General features: G+C 38.4%; 2 protein-coding genes across 4 annotated transcripts in view; both read right to left on the reverse strand.

Annotated features, from left to right (window-relative positions):
* The window catches only part of LOC148362646 (general transcription factor II-I repeat domain-containing protein 2A-like), a 38,348-nt gene that overhangs the window by 15,756 nt on the left and 3,012 nt on the right, over window positions 1–19,580 (reverse strand). The gene's annotated exons all lie outside the window — the stretch shown is intronic.
* Window positions 190–19,555, reverse strand: pias1b (protein inhibitor of activated STAT, 1b). Of its 3 annotated transcripts, XM_088340133.1 has the most exons (15): window positions 19,481–19,510; window positions 19,048–19,228; window positions 16,664–17,084; window positions 14,503–14,587; window positions 14,376–14,423; window positions 12,040–12,130; window positions 11,798–11,932; window positions 11,602–11,707; window positions 8,732–8,805; window positions 8,480–8,640; window positions 5,138–5,271; window positions 3,843–4,020; window positions 3,626–3,765; window positions 1,919–1,956; window positions 190–1,848 (listed from the first exon to the last, which is right to left on the reverse strand). In XM_088340133.1, exons 3-15 carry the CDS (start codon window positions 17,079–17,081, stop codon window positions 1,513–1,515), a joined length of 1,944 nt encoding a protein of 647 aa, XP_088196259.1. In that variant the 5' UTR covers window positions 17,082–17,084; window positions 19,048–19,228; window positions 19,481–19,510; the 3' UTR covers window positions 190–1,512. The 3 variants fall into 3 exon arrangements, with proteins under 3 accessions (XP_088196259.1, XP_088196256.1, XP_088196257.1); XM_088340130.1 differs by lacking the exon at window positions 19,048–19,228 and having other exon boundaries at window positions 19,481–19,555; XM_088340131.1 differs by lacking the exon at window positions 19,481–19,510 and having other exon boundaries at window positions 19,048–19,472.

Consider the following 19,580-nt stretch of genomic DNA (forward strand, 5'->3'; position numbering starts at 1 on the left):
GCCAAAATGGGCGAAGACAAAATCAGTCTAAAGAAAATATTTTTTCCACCTCAATTTTCCGTACAAGTAAAATGCTGCTCAGCGTACACGATTTCAAGTTATCAAACCAACGTATGAAATACGGAACGTATAAAGTGATATTTCCCCCAAGCTTTAAATTGAAAAACACTAAAATAAATGATCCACTCATATTTTTTCCTGTTTAATTCTTATAAATATCAAACAGCACAGTAGACCTCTTTGCGGTTTCAAATGCTCAGCCTCTATTGAGTTATTGACATCATCTGATAGGTAAAACTGGACAAGAGAAAAGAATGTTACAATGCATGACATTTTTAAATAGCATTAATTATACCATTACAAAGAAAATATCACATACAAGGACAGCAATGCATAGCCACAAACAAATGCTGAAAATATATGATAATAAATAATAGCAATTATAAGCATATGGCCAGACTCGAGTGGAAAAAACAGCTGATAATGTTGACTTCATTAAGTGGGCTAAAATGGTTGCGAACATGAAGTCACAAGTTATTAAAATGAAAAAAGAAATCACACAAAATAACTTATCTATAATCGTTAACAGAGAATCAACCATTTCAGAGGTAAGCTTTAAAAGGCTGTTCACTTCCAGAAATGCAGACTGCTGTGCTGTCAACAAAGTTGCCACTGGTCAAGAGCTTGACAGGAAAATGTACTCCTAAAACTGCCGCATCATTTCGTTAAATTAGATCGTAAAAGGGGAGCTGACTGTGCGGACATTGCTTCACACGCTGAATTTACCTACAATACAGTCTATATATACTTAGCTTCAAATTATGCTGGATAAGTATCTGCTTGATCTGACTCAAGATCAGATCTGGCAAGCAAGAGGACCATAATAACAGAAGAGGATTGATTTGTATTTCTAGTGATAACAGTTTGAGACAAGGGGGAATGCTTAAAAAAATTATACATCCAACATAACGTACAGTATAAATAAGTCTTTAAAACAATGCGACTGCAGCATCAATGTCTACAGTGATGGCAAAACACTTCCCGCTGTCATTGTTTTTTTGTTTTTCTTTACAGAAACTGTGCGATTTAGAAAAAGTTACCCTTTTTCCTCGTTTGCTGTGACTTGCCATGTGAACGCCAGCTACCAATGCCCATGTTCTTTAGATGCGAACTATCATGTCATTTCACGAGGGTTCTGTGCACACAATATAATAACCTAATGCCTTTGACATGGAATATTGAAAACAAAAGTGTAAAAAACAAGTACAAAAGGTACAATATAATCAAAGGACCACATGAAGAGGTGTGAAAAAAGTCTTCAGTATTCACAGAAAATATTGAACTGAAGCGACCCACTTGACAGGAAGTGTCCTAAGTTTATATACATGATACGTAAATTGAAAATAGATTTTTCTCTCTGTACATAGTACTGTATTCTTTCCACTTCTCTTCCGTATTTACAAAAATCTTCTCGTCTCTCAACGTCTCCCTTGTTTGTCAGTTTTGTGGAGTCTAATCCAGAGAGATGACGTCAGATATGGAGCCATAAAGAGCCGCCGCTGCTGCCGCTGCTTCCACAGAGGACCTGGAGAGTCCCGAGATGGCGTGGTTGTCCCTTTCACGTTCTCGGTCTTTGTCCCGCAAACTGCTGGAAGACACCAAGCTGCTGGTGCTGCCGCTGTTGCTGCCCCCGTTGGTGGCTGCTAGCGTGCTGCTACCCGGCGTGCCCGGCGGTTCTCGAAGCATGGGTGACGAGCCGTAGGGAAGGTAGCGGTTCAGGAGAAGGTCCGAGTCCTCCGGGGCGGAAGCCGAGGCGGCTGCTGCCGCGGCCATCACCATGTTGTAATGCTGAAGCAGAGAAGAATGGAAGTTAAGCAGAGAAAATGAGGCCATCTCGGAGCTTGTCAAGAAAGCTTACCTGATTGTCGCCTTGGAGGAAGGAGAAGAAATTTAGATCTGGAAGAGAAATATATACAGTATTTTCAAAAGTAGTCCAGCACAACATTGATATTTATCTTTTTGAAAGGATTTTATTTTTAATTGTTTTTATATTAAACTTTTTCTAATGAAAAAAAATAAGACTGGCCTCTCGTCACATACTACTGCTAGCATTAGCAATTAGCGCTGCTGACATGAACAGCTAACATCTCCGTGGGCAATGCTAACATTAGCATTTGTCAGTAGTTGCAAGCGGTGAAAATGCTTACAGATCACAACTGTGTTGGCTATCTAAAAATGAAGCCAAGTTGGTTTCTGATTACCAAGTAAAATATGTTTAGTCTACAATATTAATGATTTATAATTCTAATGCAGGGGTCACCAAGAGTTTGATATGCATTTCTACGATTACAACTTATCACGTTATTATGTTATTACGAGGTTGTAACCATTCAAGAGTCGAGTTAAAATAGGTGCTTTCACTAAAACGTCATACCAGTTAGAAATAAAATTTCCTGAAAAATCACGATGAGCCATCAATGATACGCTATTTTCAGAACCTGTCTGCAGGCTACTCAGGTGTTCTTAGGAGGGGATATCTGGTGTCCGTGGCCCCATGAGGGAGACCCCTGTTCTAATGGACCGTTGGATTAATATTTGATCGCTGCTACCGAATTCAATACAATCTAATTCGCTCAAATCTGCATTTATTACATGTAATAAATAATTTTCATCAAAATTTTGTTTTAATATGAGTAGTAGTAGATTGCATCCATCTATCTATTATCTGCACCGCTCATCCTCAGTAGGATCGTGGGGGTGCTGGAGCCCATCCCAGCCATCCTTGGGCAATGGGCAGGGGACACAGAGACAGACAACTCACTTGCTCATTGACACTTAGGGACAATTTGGACAAGCCAATTAACCTCACATGCATGTTTTTGGAACGTGGGTGGAAACCGGAGTGTCGGGAGGAAACCCAGGCAAGCACGGGGAGAACATGCGAACTCCACACAAGAGGTTTGATCTCATGACCTCAGAACTGTGCCGCACACGCGCTAACCACAGCGCCGCCGTGCTGCCCTAGTAGATTACATTATTCTAATTATAATTATTATTGTAATGTTGCCGTCATGTGTAAAACAAATATCTACAAAATTCCTTTTTTGTTTTATAATCATTTAAAATGTTTCACACCGGTTTATTCAAAAGTTATTTGAAGTGATATTGCTCTTTAATCTTAAATGTGCTGAACTTTAATGTTGAAAAAATATATATCCCCAAAAATATCATCCAAATTCAATTCTGGGGGGAGCAAGTGCTTTTCATCCTCCAAAAGAAAATAAAAGAATTAAGGAGGTATTATTTCACATGACAGCAGCAATATTATTGTAATATTATTATTACAGTACTTAAATCAAGTATAATTTGTTTTTGTTTTTAAAAAGAAAAATGTAATTCATGTTTAACATTTCTTTTTTCTATACAAATGCCAGTGTTAATTTCACTCATTGATAAGAAAATAGCAAATTAAATTATTTCTAGTAAGAAAAACTGATTTTATTTGGGGCACGATTCGGACGAAGAAATGAAATCTAATCTCGCAAAGACTGATCTCAATTCGCATAGTAAGAAAAAAAAAAATCAAACTACAAGGTTGTATTCTAAACTCTGATGTAGGGCCTACCTGGCAGGTCACTAGCTGAATGATAAAAGTGGCGGTAGTCTTGAATAAGTGGAGGTGGTGGAGGAATGTAGCTGGTCTCCATCGGGGGCATACTGGGAGCTCTTGTTACCGGCGACGTCTGGTTGTGAAGGTTGAGGACTCTACAAGGAGCAAACAAAGTAACGTCACACACTGCAGCGAGAAACCCGAGTGGTATCAGTGGGGTTTGCAGACTGACCCCTTGGGTGGGGGTGGAGATATGGGCGACAGTGAAGGACAGGCCCTTTTAGCAGGCGGCTCATCATCCAGCTCATCTTCCGACGAGCTGTCCAGTGTCAGGTCGATCACGTCTACTTTCTTACTGTTCTCATTGGCGGAGGCCTGCGCCTGCTCGTGGTTTACCGTTTTAGGCACATCTGCATCAGGAAAAGTTGCATGGATTTTATAAGTGAGTAACCAAAATGATTTGAAAGAGCACACAAGGGAACACCTTTGTTGTTTAGATTAGTAATACATACCGCAAATTCCGGACTATAAGCCTCTACTTTTTTCCCCAAACTTTCAACCCTGCGGCTTATTCAGTGATGCAGCCAATTTATGTAAATTTTCCAACAGCCGCCAGCGGCACTCGAGTATTAAAGGTAAGATTTAGACCGGTGGAATATATGCGCCGAGGAAGACTGCAACTTCTTAGCTTGTGCACATTTTAAATTAGCGTATAAATATCCTCACCATACAAATTGCAAAAAGAAAGGCACATGACGCAGCTTTCAAGCTAAATGCAATCGAGCAGTCCGATAAAGAAGGAAACAGAGCTACTGCACGTAAACTTTACTTTGCGAGCGTGTTGCAAGCGTGTTTTTGAATAAGGGAGCGTGGGACGACGTCTATGTGACATAGTCTCTTTCCCATACTGGGGAAGACGACTTTGATGACGTCAGCTGTAAGGAGGAACGTGAGGACGGTTTACCGTGATTACTGCAAGCATGGTATGTTTTTTTAACAGAGCCGTTGACCGTGTTGCGAGCGTGTTCCTAGTAGCATTTTGCTACCCTTCACAGGCACGGTTTGGGATGAAAGTTATATTATTATTATTAAAGCTTTGAAAACTCTCCCGGACTCTGCAGGTCTGCATCAAACCTTAAGTACCGGTATAACTTTCAGTTCATTTTGCCGGCTGTGGTTTTTGGACTGTGTACTTTATATTCAGTTACAATCGCGGGACTCAAAGTCGGGTTTGGGTTAAATTTGTGATTGTGTTACATGTTTTAATGTGGGCGCATGCGGCTTATATACAGGTGTGCCTTGTGTAAGTATAAAAGCGGTTATCCTCTTAAAATGTGGTGGGTGCGGCTTATATTCAGGTGCGCTCTATAGTCCGGAATTTACGGTAATTTAAATGCATGCACCTGTTTAACAACAACATAGTTTTGTTATCAGGGAATGCAAGCAAAGGATTAGAGATGATATAAAAAAAACTATCATGCAACATATAAAACCACAGCAAGAGTAAAAACATTCAATAATGCGCACCTCTGTCGACTCCATAGTAAGGAGCCGAGACCTCCTGCACGTCTTTTTTTGACCTCATGGGCGCCCAACTTCCGTCCTCTTTGAACTGGATTTCGTCACAGTCAGTACAGCTGTTCAGGATTTCCATGAACAACCTGCATAAACAGAAACTCGCTTGGTCAAACAACACATTTTTTTGTAATTTTCCCGTCTGGGGTTTGCGTTATTTCCACGTATGTAAATGAGCTTTTTGACCGGACATTTGCCTTACATCAAATATTGTCTAAATCAAAGCTCAAAATCCTGGCCCTTGAGGTTTTCTAATGAGATTTCTTACTGCATCAAACACCGGGCATTGTTCTGTATGTTTTTTACTGTATGCTACTTGTTGCACATTATTTTATTGTAATTTAGTAAAGGGTAGAAAACTTCCATATAATTTTCCCTTTGAAGTGAATTGATCCCCATTATGCTAAAATAAAGGCAACTGATGTTGTCTGAATTATACCGGCTTCTTCCATTTAATGTTCATGTAATGGAGATTTTGAAATCAATTTATCTTTTGTGCTTGTTGAAACTTTTAGATGACTGACAGAGCCATCAGGAAATATTGCTTTATTTATGTGATCGTATTAAAATATGCTTGTTAGCTTTTCACTAGGTTTGAATAGGTTCAGGAGACTACATGCATCATTTAAAAAAAAATCAACATTCAATGAATTATATACACATTAAATAAAAACTTATAAAAAACCTACTATTAAATCCTTTACTCCAAAGTGCAAGCTAGACAAAAAGGTAATATGGAAGCCACTTAACTCACCTTTTTTCATCTATTGTTGTCAACGGCACCTTAGCTAAAAAGGGGTCCTTGATTTATACAGCTGTTTATGACAGTGAATAAGTAAAAGAAAAAATAAGCCACCAACTTTTTGACCTGTCACCATTTGGTAGGCACTACAGGTCCCTTAAATTAATTTCTTCTCCAGGGCAATCACCACCATAAACAAGCTTGCAAAATTGTAAAAATATGTACTGTATACTAGCTTTAAAAAAGGACTCTTATTTATCGACTTACTTGGGAATGTGTGTTGCTGCCAAATGTATTTGCTCTGCTGTATTCACCAGTATTGTTACGATACACTCATTTTTATATAGGGTTTGTACTATATACTCAAGCACTATGTAAGGACATTCAAAAGGCAAATTTCCAATTTCTGCAGTACTAATAAAATAAAGATATGGTGTGAATCATGTACTTTGCTAAATCATAAATATAACTGATTTGCATATTCTATTTCTAATCTTGTGTGTGCACTTATCTAGACTAATTAGTTTTAGATGTTGATTAAATCGGTCACAAATAGTGAGACAAATCTCTACACATCTACTGTAGGTGATGGGTAAAAATGACAGTAACATGTAGCTTAAATTTGCAGTTGCAGGAATTCCCGTTACAATTTATACCTTAATTTTTTGCATGGCCCTTAATAAATGTCCATTATTGACACGTACTCCATGCACTAGATAGATACTCTACTCATCCCCGCAGGGAAATTCACATTTCCAGCAGCATCCCTTCGCTGAGAACAATACAATAATAAAGCAAAAGGAATACAGTAAACAAATACCCAATGTGACGTGCTAATACCCACTGTAGCGTGTTGTAAAAAGTATAATCAACCCATATTCATAGGATAGAAAGTAATCCAAAGTGCTGCAAGGCAAGGCAAACACTGAAGATATAAGCAAAAACAAAACAATAAATCACAAAAGTAGCGAAAATAACACGGGAGCTTGCTGGAGTGGCTGCCGTTCGCAATGGCGCCGGAAGATTTAAGAGCTAAAACACGTTTATAGTGCCCTGTTTAGGGTGTAGCATGCACCTATCCTCTTGAGCGCGATGACACTTCATAGGACAGTGCTCTAGAGACTAATGCCAGGTGCAGTTAATAACACGGGAAGAAAAAATACATTGGCAAGGCAAAGTCACCAACAATCTCAAGCATTCACAAACACTTGAACCAAAATTGAAGCACTTTTTAACCCATGAAAACAGAATATTAAAATTTAGGCATTTTTAAGGATTTAAAGCATCCGTACAAACCCTATTTCAACTTAAGTCCAGTCTCAATACACTATCATGTCGTTCAATGCTGTCCCAATCAGATGAAGATGTTTTAATTCATGCGTTTATTACTTCTCGGCTTGATTACTGTAATGTATTGCTTTCTTGGTCTCCCGATGTCTAGCATCAAAAGTTTGCAGCTGGTTCAGAATGCAGCAGCTAGACTTTTGACTAAGACCAAAAAGTTTGAGCATATTACTCCTGTATTGGCCAACTTGCACTGGGTCCCAGTCCACTTAAGATGTGACTTTAAGGTTCTCTTATTAACATATAAATGTTTGCATGGACTTGGACCCTCTTATCTCTCTGATTTGATTTCCCCCTATGTTCCTGCACGGAGTCTGCGCTCGGAAAATGCCAGTCTGCTTGTGACTCCGAGAGCCAAAAAGTCTGCAGGCTTTAGAGCGTTCTCCATCCGGGCCCCGGTGCTATGGAATGCCCTGTCTCCGGAGATAAGATCTGCAAACTCAATGGAAGATTTTAAATCAAGGCTTAAGACACACTTCTATTCCAAAGCTTATGATTGATGCCCACCTCATATTCTGTATTGTCCTGTCTTTTTCCGACTGCCTGCCTAGTGATGATACGAAGGAGAAGGAGGATTTGAGATGAGTCAGCGGACCAGCGTTTGACCTGAAGCATGTGAACGCCTGCATGGACCAGCTGGCAGATATGGGAAGCTGCATCGTGGCCGTCATAGACTTTTTGAACTAGTTTACAGGCTGGGGGCGTTGCTGCTGTCATGCACTTTCCGGACAAATTTTCAACATGTTACCTAGTGTTTACTATGTTTGTGTACTGTAATGCTAAATGTAATTCACCCTGGTCATCCTGGAAGGGGGATACCACTTGTGAGGTCCCTTTATCAAGGTTTCTCTTTTTCCTCTCGCTGAGGTTTTGAGTTGTTCCTTGCCCGCATGTTGGTTTAAGATCAGGTAATTGTGTCATTGTAATCCTGTGCAGTCCTTTGAGATTTTTGTGATTAAGGGCTATATAAATAAATTTGACTTGACTATCATGTATATATATGTTTGCCCATTTATCGTGATATTCTCTTTTAAGTCTTTATTACGTTTTTACCCTGGAGTACCATGTAAAATATCCCCCCAAGCAATGTTGCCAATGACAATAAAGACATTTAAATACAATTGAAGTAATAGAAAATCAGATTACAATGCACTCCTAGTTAAAAGTAATTAGAATGTACATAAACCATGAACTCCACAGTTGCTCACCCATCGATAATGAGGTGCTCGTACGGCGCCTTCTTGTCACACACTGGGCACACCCACGTTGGCTTCTTCTCATTCATTTGGAGGTAAAGAGTAGCGTCAAAGCACTGGAGGTGGGAGCACGTTAACGCTCGGCATGCGATTGTAAGTCTCATCTTTCCAAGCTAAAGAAAAGAAAAAAGGAGGAGCTGAACATAAAGTACTTCTCACTGATGATGTGTTTTGCCAGGCGCGAGAAAAAGTGTCAATTCTTACAGGACACAGAAGAGACACTCGTAGACTTGTGGTGGCGATCTCACTCTCTGGATCAGCTGTCAACTTTTCTTTGACTGCAAAAACAAGAAACGCCAGAAAAAAACATTAGGATTTCCTCAAATCTTGGTCAAAGGTGTTTATATGCTCAACATGAAGAATACTAAGAATAACAGTAAAAATATATTTTATCCCACACCCAATTCCAACTGAATTTCATACCAGAACAGTTTTGTTTTATTTTCCAGGATCATTAAATTTGAAGAAATGGACGCAACCCAAAAATTCCAACACTGTGACATATGGAAATATCAGATGTCATGGAAGGGCTTCATTTTTTCCCGCCCAGAAGGGAGTAAAAATATTTATTTTTATTGAGATGTTGAAGTATATGTGCTGGCTGTTTCCGATAGCAAAAGCCACTAGATGGTGGATTTATTTCTCATTTCAATTTAGCACCAATATTAACAATTGGCTTGTGCGGTCTACTCGATTTGTAAAACCGTGTTTAAAAGCTTTATATATATTTTAAACTTCTGGTAATGGAATTGGGTCAAAGAAAAAAAAAATAAGCACCAGAAGATGAGTTTTAGAGACTGAAGATGAATAATTACTAAGTAGGCCACATGTGGTTTGAGTGGACAGAGTCAGGAATGTTTCTATATTCTCTGGCAAACATAATGGCGGGATGAATGTTTTTTCAAGAAGATTCGACATTTTCAGGGGCCGGTGTGTATACGAGTACTGCATTATTGTGCTGTAGGCAAAACAAGCAGGCCGCTTGCATAAATAATCATGTTTGCAGCTCAGCAGCAGAAGCTCCCAGCATACATTTTGACAGTGGAAGAATATGATTAACACTAGAAAGGCTTTACAGACTGTCATAAAATATACTTGTTTTTTAACTGAAAAACAAAGCGGATTAATTCCAAGCACCAGGCAATCAGATATGAAAAAAATATTTAAAACAACCAATAAATGTTAGAAAATATTAATAGTTATCAAGTGGAATTTTATTGGTCAAAGTAAATAATACAGTGTAAGATAATATTGTGTAAACTACGGCTGAAGATTTTATTTTTCTGTCAGGTAATTAGATTTTTTTAAAGTGTTTTTGTTTTCTTTCATGTACTCTACAAATTACATTTTCAATATACGATTATAGAAAACAAATACATCTCAATTTGGCTGCAGGGTGTCAGAAAATAGGCAAAAACTGACCTTTTTTATTTCTTAACCATTGCTAGACTCAAACCACAAACTTTTAAAAGAATAACTTTCATGACACCTGCCAAACATATTTTCCGATTTTGGAAAAACAGGAAATCTAACAAATTTTGACTAATACACATAGGTACCGACGTCAATTTAATGTTTCATTTTATTTAAACCCAATTCGTCAATTTTCTAAGAATTATATGTCAAAGTCAATGCTCGGGGCCACATCTGGCCCACCTGAGTTTTTCAAGGCCTTTGAGATGATTTAAAGACGTTAGGCTGCAGCGAACTGGCAGCAAGCAAATAGTTTACATTCACAAATATTTTATTTCCCACCATGCAACGGTAATCCACGCTCACGCACGAGATACAGACAGAAAGACCACAAGTTGAATGTTCTGTATTTGTGTACAACGCACATTATGTGCCTAAGAATTAAAAGTTTGGGCGTGTGTTATTCATACGGTAAATCTGCCCTTGTCTAGCTACTTCCTGCAGTGCCTAAATTTAACACACTACCATTTTCCCTAGATTTTAGGTTGCAAACAAGTTTGTTATTAACGCAATTTGCAAAAAATCTTAAGTCGATGATTGTTAGAAGAAACGATTGCTTTATTTGCTTAAGGCTAGTTAAATTCAAAACTTACTTTTTTTAATGCCCTTTGAAATCAAATTTAAGACAAACGTCAACAATTGAAACAAATAAAGCAAAAATCGACAAATATTTCTTGCACACAATATATGGTGCCTCATTCGCAATAACTGGCACAGCTTTTAGCCATGGCAAACGTTTGTTGGACAGCCACTTTCTCATTTAAATTAACACTTTCCGGTGCTACTAAGTAAACGTCTTTGTCTGAAGTTGCTACGTGTCTGCTCTGAATGACCTGACTAAACCCAAACCACTGGTTTTTGGTGATTTCACCATTTTGATAATCCCGTCATTGTCGTCAAGCCATGTTGCCACCAAAGTAAATCGGTGAATCATTATAAACGATCATTGATCAATGGTACCTAATCTTTTTGGTTCAAACAAACATAAATCTTATTCATGTGTTCATATTTTTAGGACTTTTAAAAATTGGAATTAAGACATTAATGGCAATTAAGGCTTTATTTTTTAGAATAAGGAATTTATTGACTTTTAAAACTTTTCAAGGATCCACGGGAACCTTGTTATCTGTGTCCTGCCCTTGGCTTTTAGCAACAATTTGTATTTGGCCCTCCACTCATTTAACTTTACCAACCCTGTTTTAAGACAATGAAACTTGACGAATAGAATTTTGAGTAGATGAAATATTTGGATTTGTAGACTTTTTAATTCAAAGAAAAAGATTAATAGTTGCTGATACAAAATCATTCATAATGGATAACTGATTGATACTCACAAAATGCATATATATGCAAAGTGTGAAGCACTTAATCAAACTCGTTTAGTGCTGGTAAATAATAATTGAAAATGACAATTTTACGTCCATGGCGTTAAAATGGTCAATGGCAATTTCTGGTGGTTAGCCGTCATTAGCACTCAATGTGCTAACATGATATCAAACATATTAAGTGAGTTAGTCTTAACCGAATAAAGAGTTTAACTTAAAACGTGACAACAAAAGTGACACCAAATTATTTCTTGCGTCTGTCGGCAATAAACATACTCAGAGCCCTGGAGTGGTCTGGGTTCCTGATTCCTCTGGCTCGTAGTCTTTGTAACAACACTGCAGATGACTGCTGCATCACCAAATAAACAGCCATGGAAAAACTCTGAATAGAAATATGAAAAAGGGGTCATGATGAGGTGACTCACATCTTTCTAAAAACATCTGTTTAACAAAGCCTTCCGCAAGTTCTTACCCTCCCAATTTCAGAAGTCCAAGACACGACTATTGTGTTGGGGACAGTGGTGGACAGTCGCACCAGGGAGGTTATGTTTATAGGGCGGCTGGGTCTTTTTGGTTCAACTCCATTTTTGGTGGGGGGAAGATATCCCTGAAAGGAAAAAGAAAACCTCATCACATTTCTATTATTCCACACCCTTCACGGTGGCCAACACTTGAATAAACAGCGTCCTCTGCGGATGGAGAGTGCAAACTCACAGGAAGATTGCAAGGCTTTCCGTTCACCTTCACACAAAGATTTGGGGGAAAATGATCTTCCTGGGGACAGCTCGTCTCTGATAGACAAAACCTGAAAGACAAAAAGGAAGCTACAGGGCAATGCTGTTGACAACTTCTCTTCTTGTTGACATAAATTGTAATGAGTAGCCGAGTCTTGTGGGTTTTATAATGATATTTTCTTTTCTTTGGAATCTCTTTCTTTCCTTTATTGCATAATAAGTGTAGTACATGACTTGTAAGGAGACAGCTAACTTGGTGACTAATTGCCACCTCCTTTAAAATAGTCTGATTGACTGGTTACAGAACAGTGTCGAAGAACACCTTGCTGGGGAATGTCCTTCTAGTCAAATTATTTTAATTCGTAACAAGCGGTATCATTAGTTCTGTAGCCGGAAGTCATTTTTAAGAAAAATGCATGAAAAAAAACCACCTACACAAATTGGGTGGGGTTCCACATATGGAAAACAGGTCGAACAGGTCATTATTTTCAAACAAAAACCAGATTGTCACATAGTTAATTCTGAAGATGCAAAGGTATGTTTTTTTGAGAGGCTGTTGGCATTTTACTGTCTGACCAATATATTTTGGCAACAAGACTTACTCCCCATGTTTCACATTCTAGGCACAGTACGTTTGAAATTATAAACATGTTAGAGGTAAGATCGAGCTTACAAAAAGCAGCCCAACCCGGCCCGTGGGTGTAAAAGCCCGAACCAACCCGAGCATGACCGATGATTTGAGGGACGGAGCTTGAAGCAAGCCTGAATTTTTATTTTTGCGTTTGGGCTGTTTCTGATGATTAAAAAAAAGCATCCATGTTAAAGTATTTGTGAACCAATGATTGAATCATTATTCAAGGAAAAGGGCGGCATGGCGGTTGAGCGGTTAGTGCGTCGGCGGCACAGTTCTGAGGTCATGGAATTGAATCCTCCTGTGAGGAGTATGCATGTTCTCCCTGTGCCTACGTGGGTTTCCTCTGGGCACTCCGGTTTCCCCCTCCCACATTCCAAAAACATGCATATCAGGTTAATTGGCCGATCTAAATTGTCCCTAGGAATAAATGAATGAGCTGTGTGACCTGCGACTGGCTGGCAACCAGTTGGGATGGGCTCAAGCCCCCCAGCGACCCTACTGAGGACAAGCGGTGCAGATAATGGATGGATGGATTATTTAAGGAAGAGGGCACGTAAAATGAATCTTAAATTCAGAAGGTTCAACTGTATAAACAGCAGGGTCAAAGAAAGTGAGAAAAAAACAAGTTCACCTCTTGGGTGAATTTGCCCCCAAAACTGATTTTTTATTATTATTAACAACTGCAATTTTTTGTGCTCAAATCAGCTCCAAAAGTATTTTTATAATTAATCCCGATTTGTTGGGGTTTATAAAACAAATCATCCCAACCCAAAATGTGTAATGTTATTTCATTAAAAAATAACACATATAAATATTTTCTGTTTTTGGGGTGCAACAAAACCATTTCAAATTACGATTTAATTAACCACGATGGATGAGTCCATTTTTGACACAATTTGGGTAAATTATTACCAAAGTGTTTATTATTTTCCTATGTCAAAAAAAAAATGAGTATTATTTCTCGACGTATTTTAAAAATACGTTTCTGCTAAATGTCATAGTACTAACTTTCAATCAACTATTGTTCTGATGCACTTAAAAACGCAAGCCAGTCACCAAACACTACCATGTCAATATTTTTGCCAATTTATCCTAACATTCTTTTTAATCTTATTTTTCTCATTCAAGTCTTTTTTACATGTTCATCTTGGAGTGCCACGTCTAATCCCGTTGTTAACCATGTTTACTACGTTTTTATTAATGACAAAGACAATTCTAATAATTTTTTGTTTGAAGGGTGCGGTACATACTTTTAAACTCCCCTTGCAGAATGCTGCTGATGTTATTAACCAATTCTCATTGCATTTTTTTATGTTGCAGCAATAATTTAGAACAGTCTTCAAGCACTACCTTGTAAATGTCAACTAGCTAAATAATCTTTTTATGTTTGTAGTCTCTTATTACATGTTTATCCTGGGGGCCCACATCTAATCTCATGTGCTCTATGTTATAATCAATGACAATAAATAAATTCCATTCTTTATATTATTACGGTTTAAATGTTTTTTTTGGTTCGGTAATATGTATTCTCAAATAGTGGCAGAACCCTGTAAACAGTAATAATTCAACCGAGTTCAACAGCATGCCATGGGGTTATGTTCTCCAATCCAACTCCTGGTTGTCATGATTTTTATCCAAGTAATTTTGAACAAAATGGCATTCCTTTTCTGACCAGTTCGTACCGTAATTGGACTTGAACGGCAAAGTCACATTTGGTCCCCGATATGTCCCTGAAAACAAAAATGAGCACATGTTAAAAGTGAAAATTCGCACTGGTTGCTCATTAACAATATTAACAACAATACTTACATGGAGCTGCTGATCTGTTGGACTTGTAGCGGCGTTAAAGCGAAGGCGTAACAAGCTTCCTGAAACCGCTGACTGTTGTCGGAAGCTACAATGAAAAAAAGGAGACAGTTCTCACTGTAGTGGGATTCAACAGACATCTTGATAGCACAAAGGTGTTGGGTATAGGGATGAAACTAAGTTGACATTGTCGACAAAAATTGATGATGGAAAAAGTCTACAATGAATTCCATTGTTGACTAAGGAAAAAACACATTCTTACAAGAGGCATCTCTACATGAATGTAATCTCTGAGAGATGCTCATGCTCAACAGCGGATCGGTCTCGAGCAGTAACATAGATATACAGGAATGGCGGCATCAACATCAAGTCCAAAAACGAGTTGAGTTTGCAAGCATTTTCGTCTGGATAGGCCGAATGAAAAGACGACTAGCAAAGTTCGCAAAGCAGACCACGCAGTACTTTGGTCACACACGAATATTTAAAGATAACGACGGACAGTTGAATGAAACTGAGTCTGACTCGCCTCAGTAAGATTCAAGTAAAGTTTAAACCGATAGGGTATTGATGACATGCGTTGTACAATTCATACACGTATATTTCGCTATAACAGAGACTTCGAGCGTTATACCAGCCTGTTCTTGATAAATGTATTCGCTATTAAATGCATGCAATTAGAAGAACAAACATCAGTTGTTAAAACGCTACAAACGACAAACGTCCGTCGGATTTGAAACTGTTGAGAACTGTTAATTATTTTGTAACATACTTTGCAGTTGACCACTGAATGTACTTCACAAAATTTGTTTTATTCACAGTTCTACTATTGTTTAATGAGCATGTTATTTGCTTACTGGGATACCAAAAATATTTACTTGATTTTAATTATTTAATTGCATGTCCCGAAAAACTGAATACAGGTTCATTCAAAGATGTATGTCTCTCTACACAGAGCACTGCGCCGAAGTAGTTTCAGATGTTTCTTTAATTTTTGTATTTCTATTAAAATATGTATTTTCCATAGTAACTACGTGTGTTTTATCATTTTGCACATAAATAAATCAGCCTACTGCTAAATTTAAGAGAAAAAAAAAAACAATAATTATCAGATTATTACAATAATTGTTCCAAGAGTCTGTGACTAGTAGAATATTAAATTAACAATGAGACTTTGTGTGATAAAGTAAAAGTCAAGTTAAAGTATTTGCTGCTGCCATTAGATTCATTTTTATGAGCTTTTTAAGATAATCCCCAGAGATACATCTGGCACTTGTCTCGCATGTAAAAAAATAATGGGTTTGATAAAAGGAAAGGACAAAAAATAATAATAATAATTGACGTTTATCTCTGGGATCGATTTTTGTGACGTCATATCTGGTACGCAAAAAATGCAAGAAAGCAAACAAAAATATGTCAAATTTGAAGGATCTTGATTTTAATTTGATCTCTTACACTTGTGTTGTTTATTTTTTCTTACAATGTCTATTCTATCATTTTACGGTGTTAACTGTAAATAGGATCAACAAAGGACCACATTTGTTACGATGACAGTTTGTGGCTGTAGACTGGGTGGAAACATTTGTTGGCCTGAAGAGGGACGGGCACCCCCAGGTTCTAGTAGCTCAAGAGACACTACAGGAAATGGTGCCCCTATGACCCATGTGGTTAAGGGATCCAAACAACCATCCAACCAACCAACCAAACCTGTTGCACAGTGCACATGTTATGTTCTCGTTGTCTCAGTTGAACTAAATGTCAACTTCCGACTGACTGAAACAGACTGATGTGCATTGTTTGAACTTTACGGTTTGGTGTCCCAGAAGAGTTTGACTTAAATTCCTTGTTTTTAGACGAACTGAAGTTAGAACGGAATCATCAATTATATCGGATCGCAATACTTGTGGAATCCTAATTATCGAGAATCGTGATGTACATCGAATCGGCATTTTAGTATCATGATAGTCAAATTGTGACTTATGTATATCATCCTATCCTTGGTTGTATAACCCCCATGCAACCCTCAAAATATTTTCCCCTCGGATCTACATAATTCACATGGATCCCCCTTTTTAATTTCAAAGCAGTTATTTCTTCAAAAATGTGAGATTTTAATGCCTGATTAGGCTAGTCGGAATTCACAGCCATTTTTGGGTCCAAAACTCACCAAGACTAGTGGGTTTAATGAGCTTGTCCAGCACATCGTAGAAGGGCAATCTTTGTAGCTTGACGTCAGGGTGAACAGGATGCAGTGCAGAGGGTAAATGAGGCAGGCTGAGCTCATGCTTAGGCCCGAGCAGTGAAACAGGCAATATCGGCGAGGGGGACACGTGGCTGTCATAGAGGCTTGCGGGGATGTTGGTGGCCGAAGCGACGCTAGGCAGCGCCATGTCCACGGGTGAAACCATTTTGGTCGGGAATCTTCGTCTGTAGAGCTCTTTGATCTTCATCTGCATAGCAGGACTGCAGCCAGCCTTTACTAAGAGAAGCGCTTTGGTCAGAAGTTCGTGTTTACGTCCGTGCTTATTCCTTCCGGCGAAACCCAACAAGACTTGCAGCTCCGAAACTCGAAGGCTCATTACCATTTGCTGCGAGGAAAAGAACGCCAAGTTAAGCGATAGATTCACCCACGCTTGTTGTGGACTACACGTGCCAGTTTACAATCATTCACCTTGCGCTGAAAACAAGGAAAGAAAATAATCATGTTTTGCTTCTTTTATGACGCTCCCGATTCATGTCTGTCCTTGCAGGTGTATAAACATTCAAACATTAAGAGGAACAAAGCACTATGAGGACAAAACTATGAACTGGGTTTTGGAAAAAAAAAAATCCACTTGTTAGACAGGTTCAAAGAAAAACACTTGGAGATTACAAGACAAAATTATTAGCTAATTTTGTATTCTAAGTAAAAGCTAAAAAAGGCAGTGTAGAATATTTTGCACCCTGATTGATATTGGAAAACTGTTATCACGAAAAAAAGAATACAATATGAATTTAAAAAAGAGCAATACATGTATAAACTGTGATATAAATGTGCATTTTTTTCAAATAACTTGTGGATCGAGAAATTTACATATTTACAAGAGCTGACATAATTGTCCGCAATTTTGCTGCTACAGGAACCCCAAAACCTTGCTCTAAAGGCTGGGGGGGGGGAAGAAGAGACATTTCAATTCTCTGTAGTTTCTATTCTTCCTTGTGCTTATTGACACTGATGAGTTTATTGTTTTTAATATTGGACAAATGCAAAGGATATTTTCATAGGATGCCAGTTCCTAATTTTGACTATTATTGTCCACTGTTGTTCCCAAATAATAGACACTATTGACCAATTATGTTGCTGGTCAGAGTTCCACACCCTTTATTTTTTGTAACCTTGATGATTTAATAAAAAAGGGTATCTGAGGAGGGCTCGAGAATGGGATGGAATTCTTATCTGGAAGCTCCTCTCCTGGTCCTCCTTGCAAGTTCAACACACATTGATGTCTTCTTTCCTTATTTTGATTGTCTACTAAAGTTTAAAGTAAACAGAAAAATATATATTTTACAGTGACACTGATATACAAGGAGTTTCCAACACGGTGCCTGCAGGCACCTAGTAGCCCCCGGACTGATCTTGAAATAACTCACCAATAATGGGTCATAGTGATTTTCTAGGCTGTTTGATTTTTAACTAGCATGGAAGCGAATTGACAGACTTAAAAAAAAAAGATGGTTTAGTTGTTGGCAGTTCTAATTTTAACCCGGCTTCTAATAATTACAACTTGGTGCTAGCATAACATTGAAACAAAATAGTAATAACATAAGTTGCTATTTTAGGAATACTTTCAAACAAGTGGCCCTTTGCACTCATCAGTAATGGAAAAGAAGCTCTCAGCTTAAAAAAAAATTCGGCTCCCTACACTAATCAATACAGCAAGATCTAGTGGTCAAATAATACACACTGACCCTTTAAGGAAAACAGTTGTGGCTTAATCGTGGCAACGTTACACCCCCAGTTAGCGACCAAACAGGACCTCCAAACCCTAAAGAAATCATTTTGATATACAAAAGATAAAAAAAAATCTGGTATGCATTCTTTAGGAAGTCAGGCGAAATGACCTTGTCCTTTCAATCCGAAGTGTCGGAGAGTAATTCAGTCAAAGGAATTGTCATCACTTAAAAAAATGCACCAAATGTCTTATGTGAAGCACATATCTTAACTGTTAATTAAAATTGAGGAAGATCTAATCGCAGTGCGCATTGGTGCAAATCCAGCATGCATTTGAAAATGAAATATAAAAGCGAGAGCACCAAATCCCAAACTAATCTTACAGCGATGATCAAAAACATGAAGTCCCGAAAATGAAAACTGCACGAGACGACATTACACACAAGCTAGCTAAGCTAACTAGCCGACTGTTGGCGGGGAAATAAAATAAAAAAAAGATTTAGCATTTCAATTTCGCCGATCGTCAAATGCCTTCAAAAATTACTGTTGGTCAGCATAGTTTATACGGTGATCTTTCCCCTTTTCAAGATTTCAGAAAAATTACAAAGAAACAACGCTACCTAAAGAGAAGTGCAACTGCCTTCCAAGGAATAGACCGAGCCCGTTTTTATAAGATAGAGCGGTCTGGCTTGCTTATCTTCGACTAATGTCAGTGGGAGCTGGCTTGGCGTGGCTCTGTTTTCAAGTCGTTGACGTTATTGTCGTCTCGTTTTTAGATCAGATGCGGGATCGTCTTGTAATCTGCAGGGGAACAGCACAGCACAAGCTAACTAACGGATCGTCGGCAACAATAACAAAGCTATGGATAGCAAGCTAGCCGGCCAGCTATCAGTTTATGTGGTGTCTTGTCAGCCTTCCTTTTGGACAAAATGGGATCGATAAAAGCGCCTTTTACTGTTTGATCGTCGAGGTATGACGCTTCCGTTTTTTCGAATTTCAAACGTGAATGTGCTAAGCGCCGATTTGTCAACCGAGTGGAGGGGCTCGCTTTACCTTCAGTTCCGTACTCTCCGCCATCTTGTGACATTATGTGCGCATGCGCAGCAGCCATCCTCGGGTGATCCGTTGTTTCCTCGTCATAGTCGACAGAGGG

Source organism: Urocampus carinirostris, chromosome 7 (genome assembly GCF_059441175.1).
Source record: "Urocampus carinirostris isolate Australia breed hairy pipefish chromosome 7, RoL_Ucar_1.0, whole genome shotgun sequence".
Taxonomy (NCBI): domain Eukaryota; kingdom Metazoa; phylum Chordata; class Actinopteri; order Syngnathiformes; family Syngnathidae; genus Urocampus; species Urocampus carinirostris.

What these genes read in the sequence shown, in the direction of transcription:
- pias1b (XM_088340130.1), bottom strand. Translation starts at nt 19,504, where the DNA reads ATGGCGGAGAGTACGGAACTGAAG. An exon ending in CATTAAACCCACTAGTCTTG is followed by an intron (nt 14,588 to 16,663) that starts GTGAGTTTTGGA and finishes TTTTCATTGTAG; the next exon opens with CTTCCGACAACAGTCAGCGG. An exon ending in TTCAGCTAGTGACCTGCCAG is followed by an intron (nt 1,957 to 3,625) that starts GTAGGCCCTACA and finishes TTTCTCTTCCAG; the next exon opens with ATCTAAATTTCTTCTCCTTC.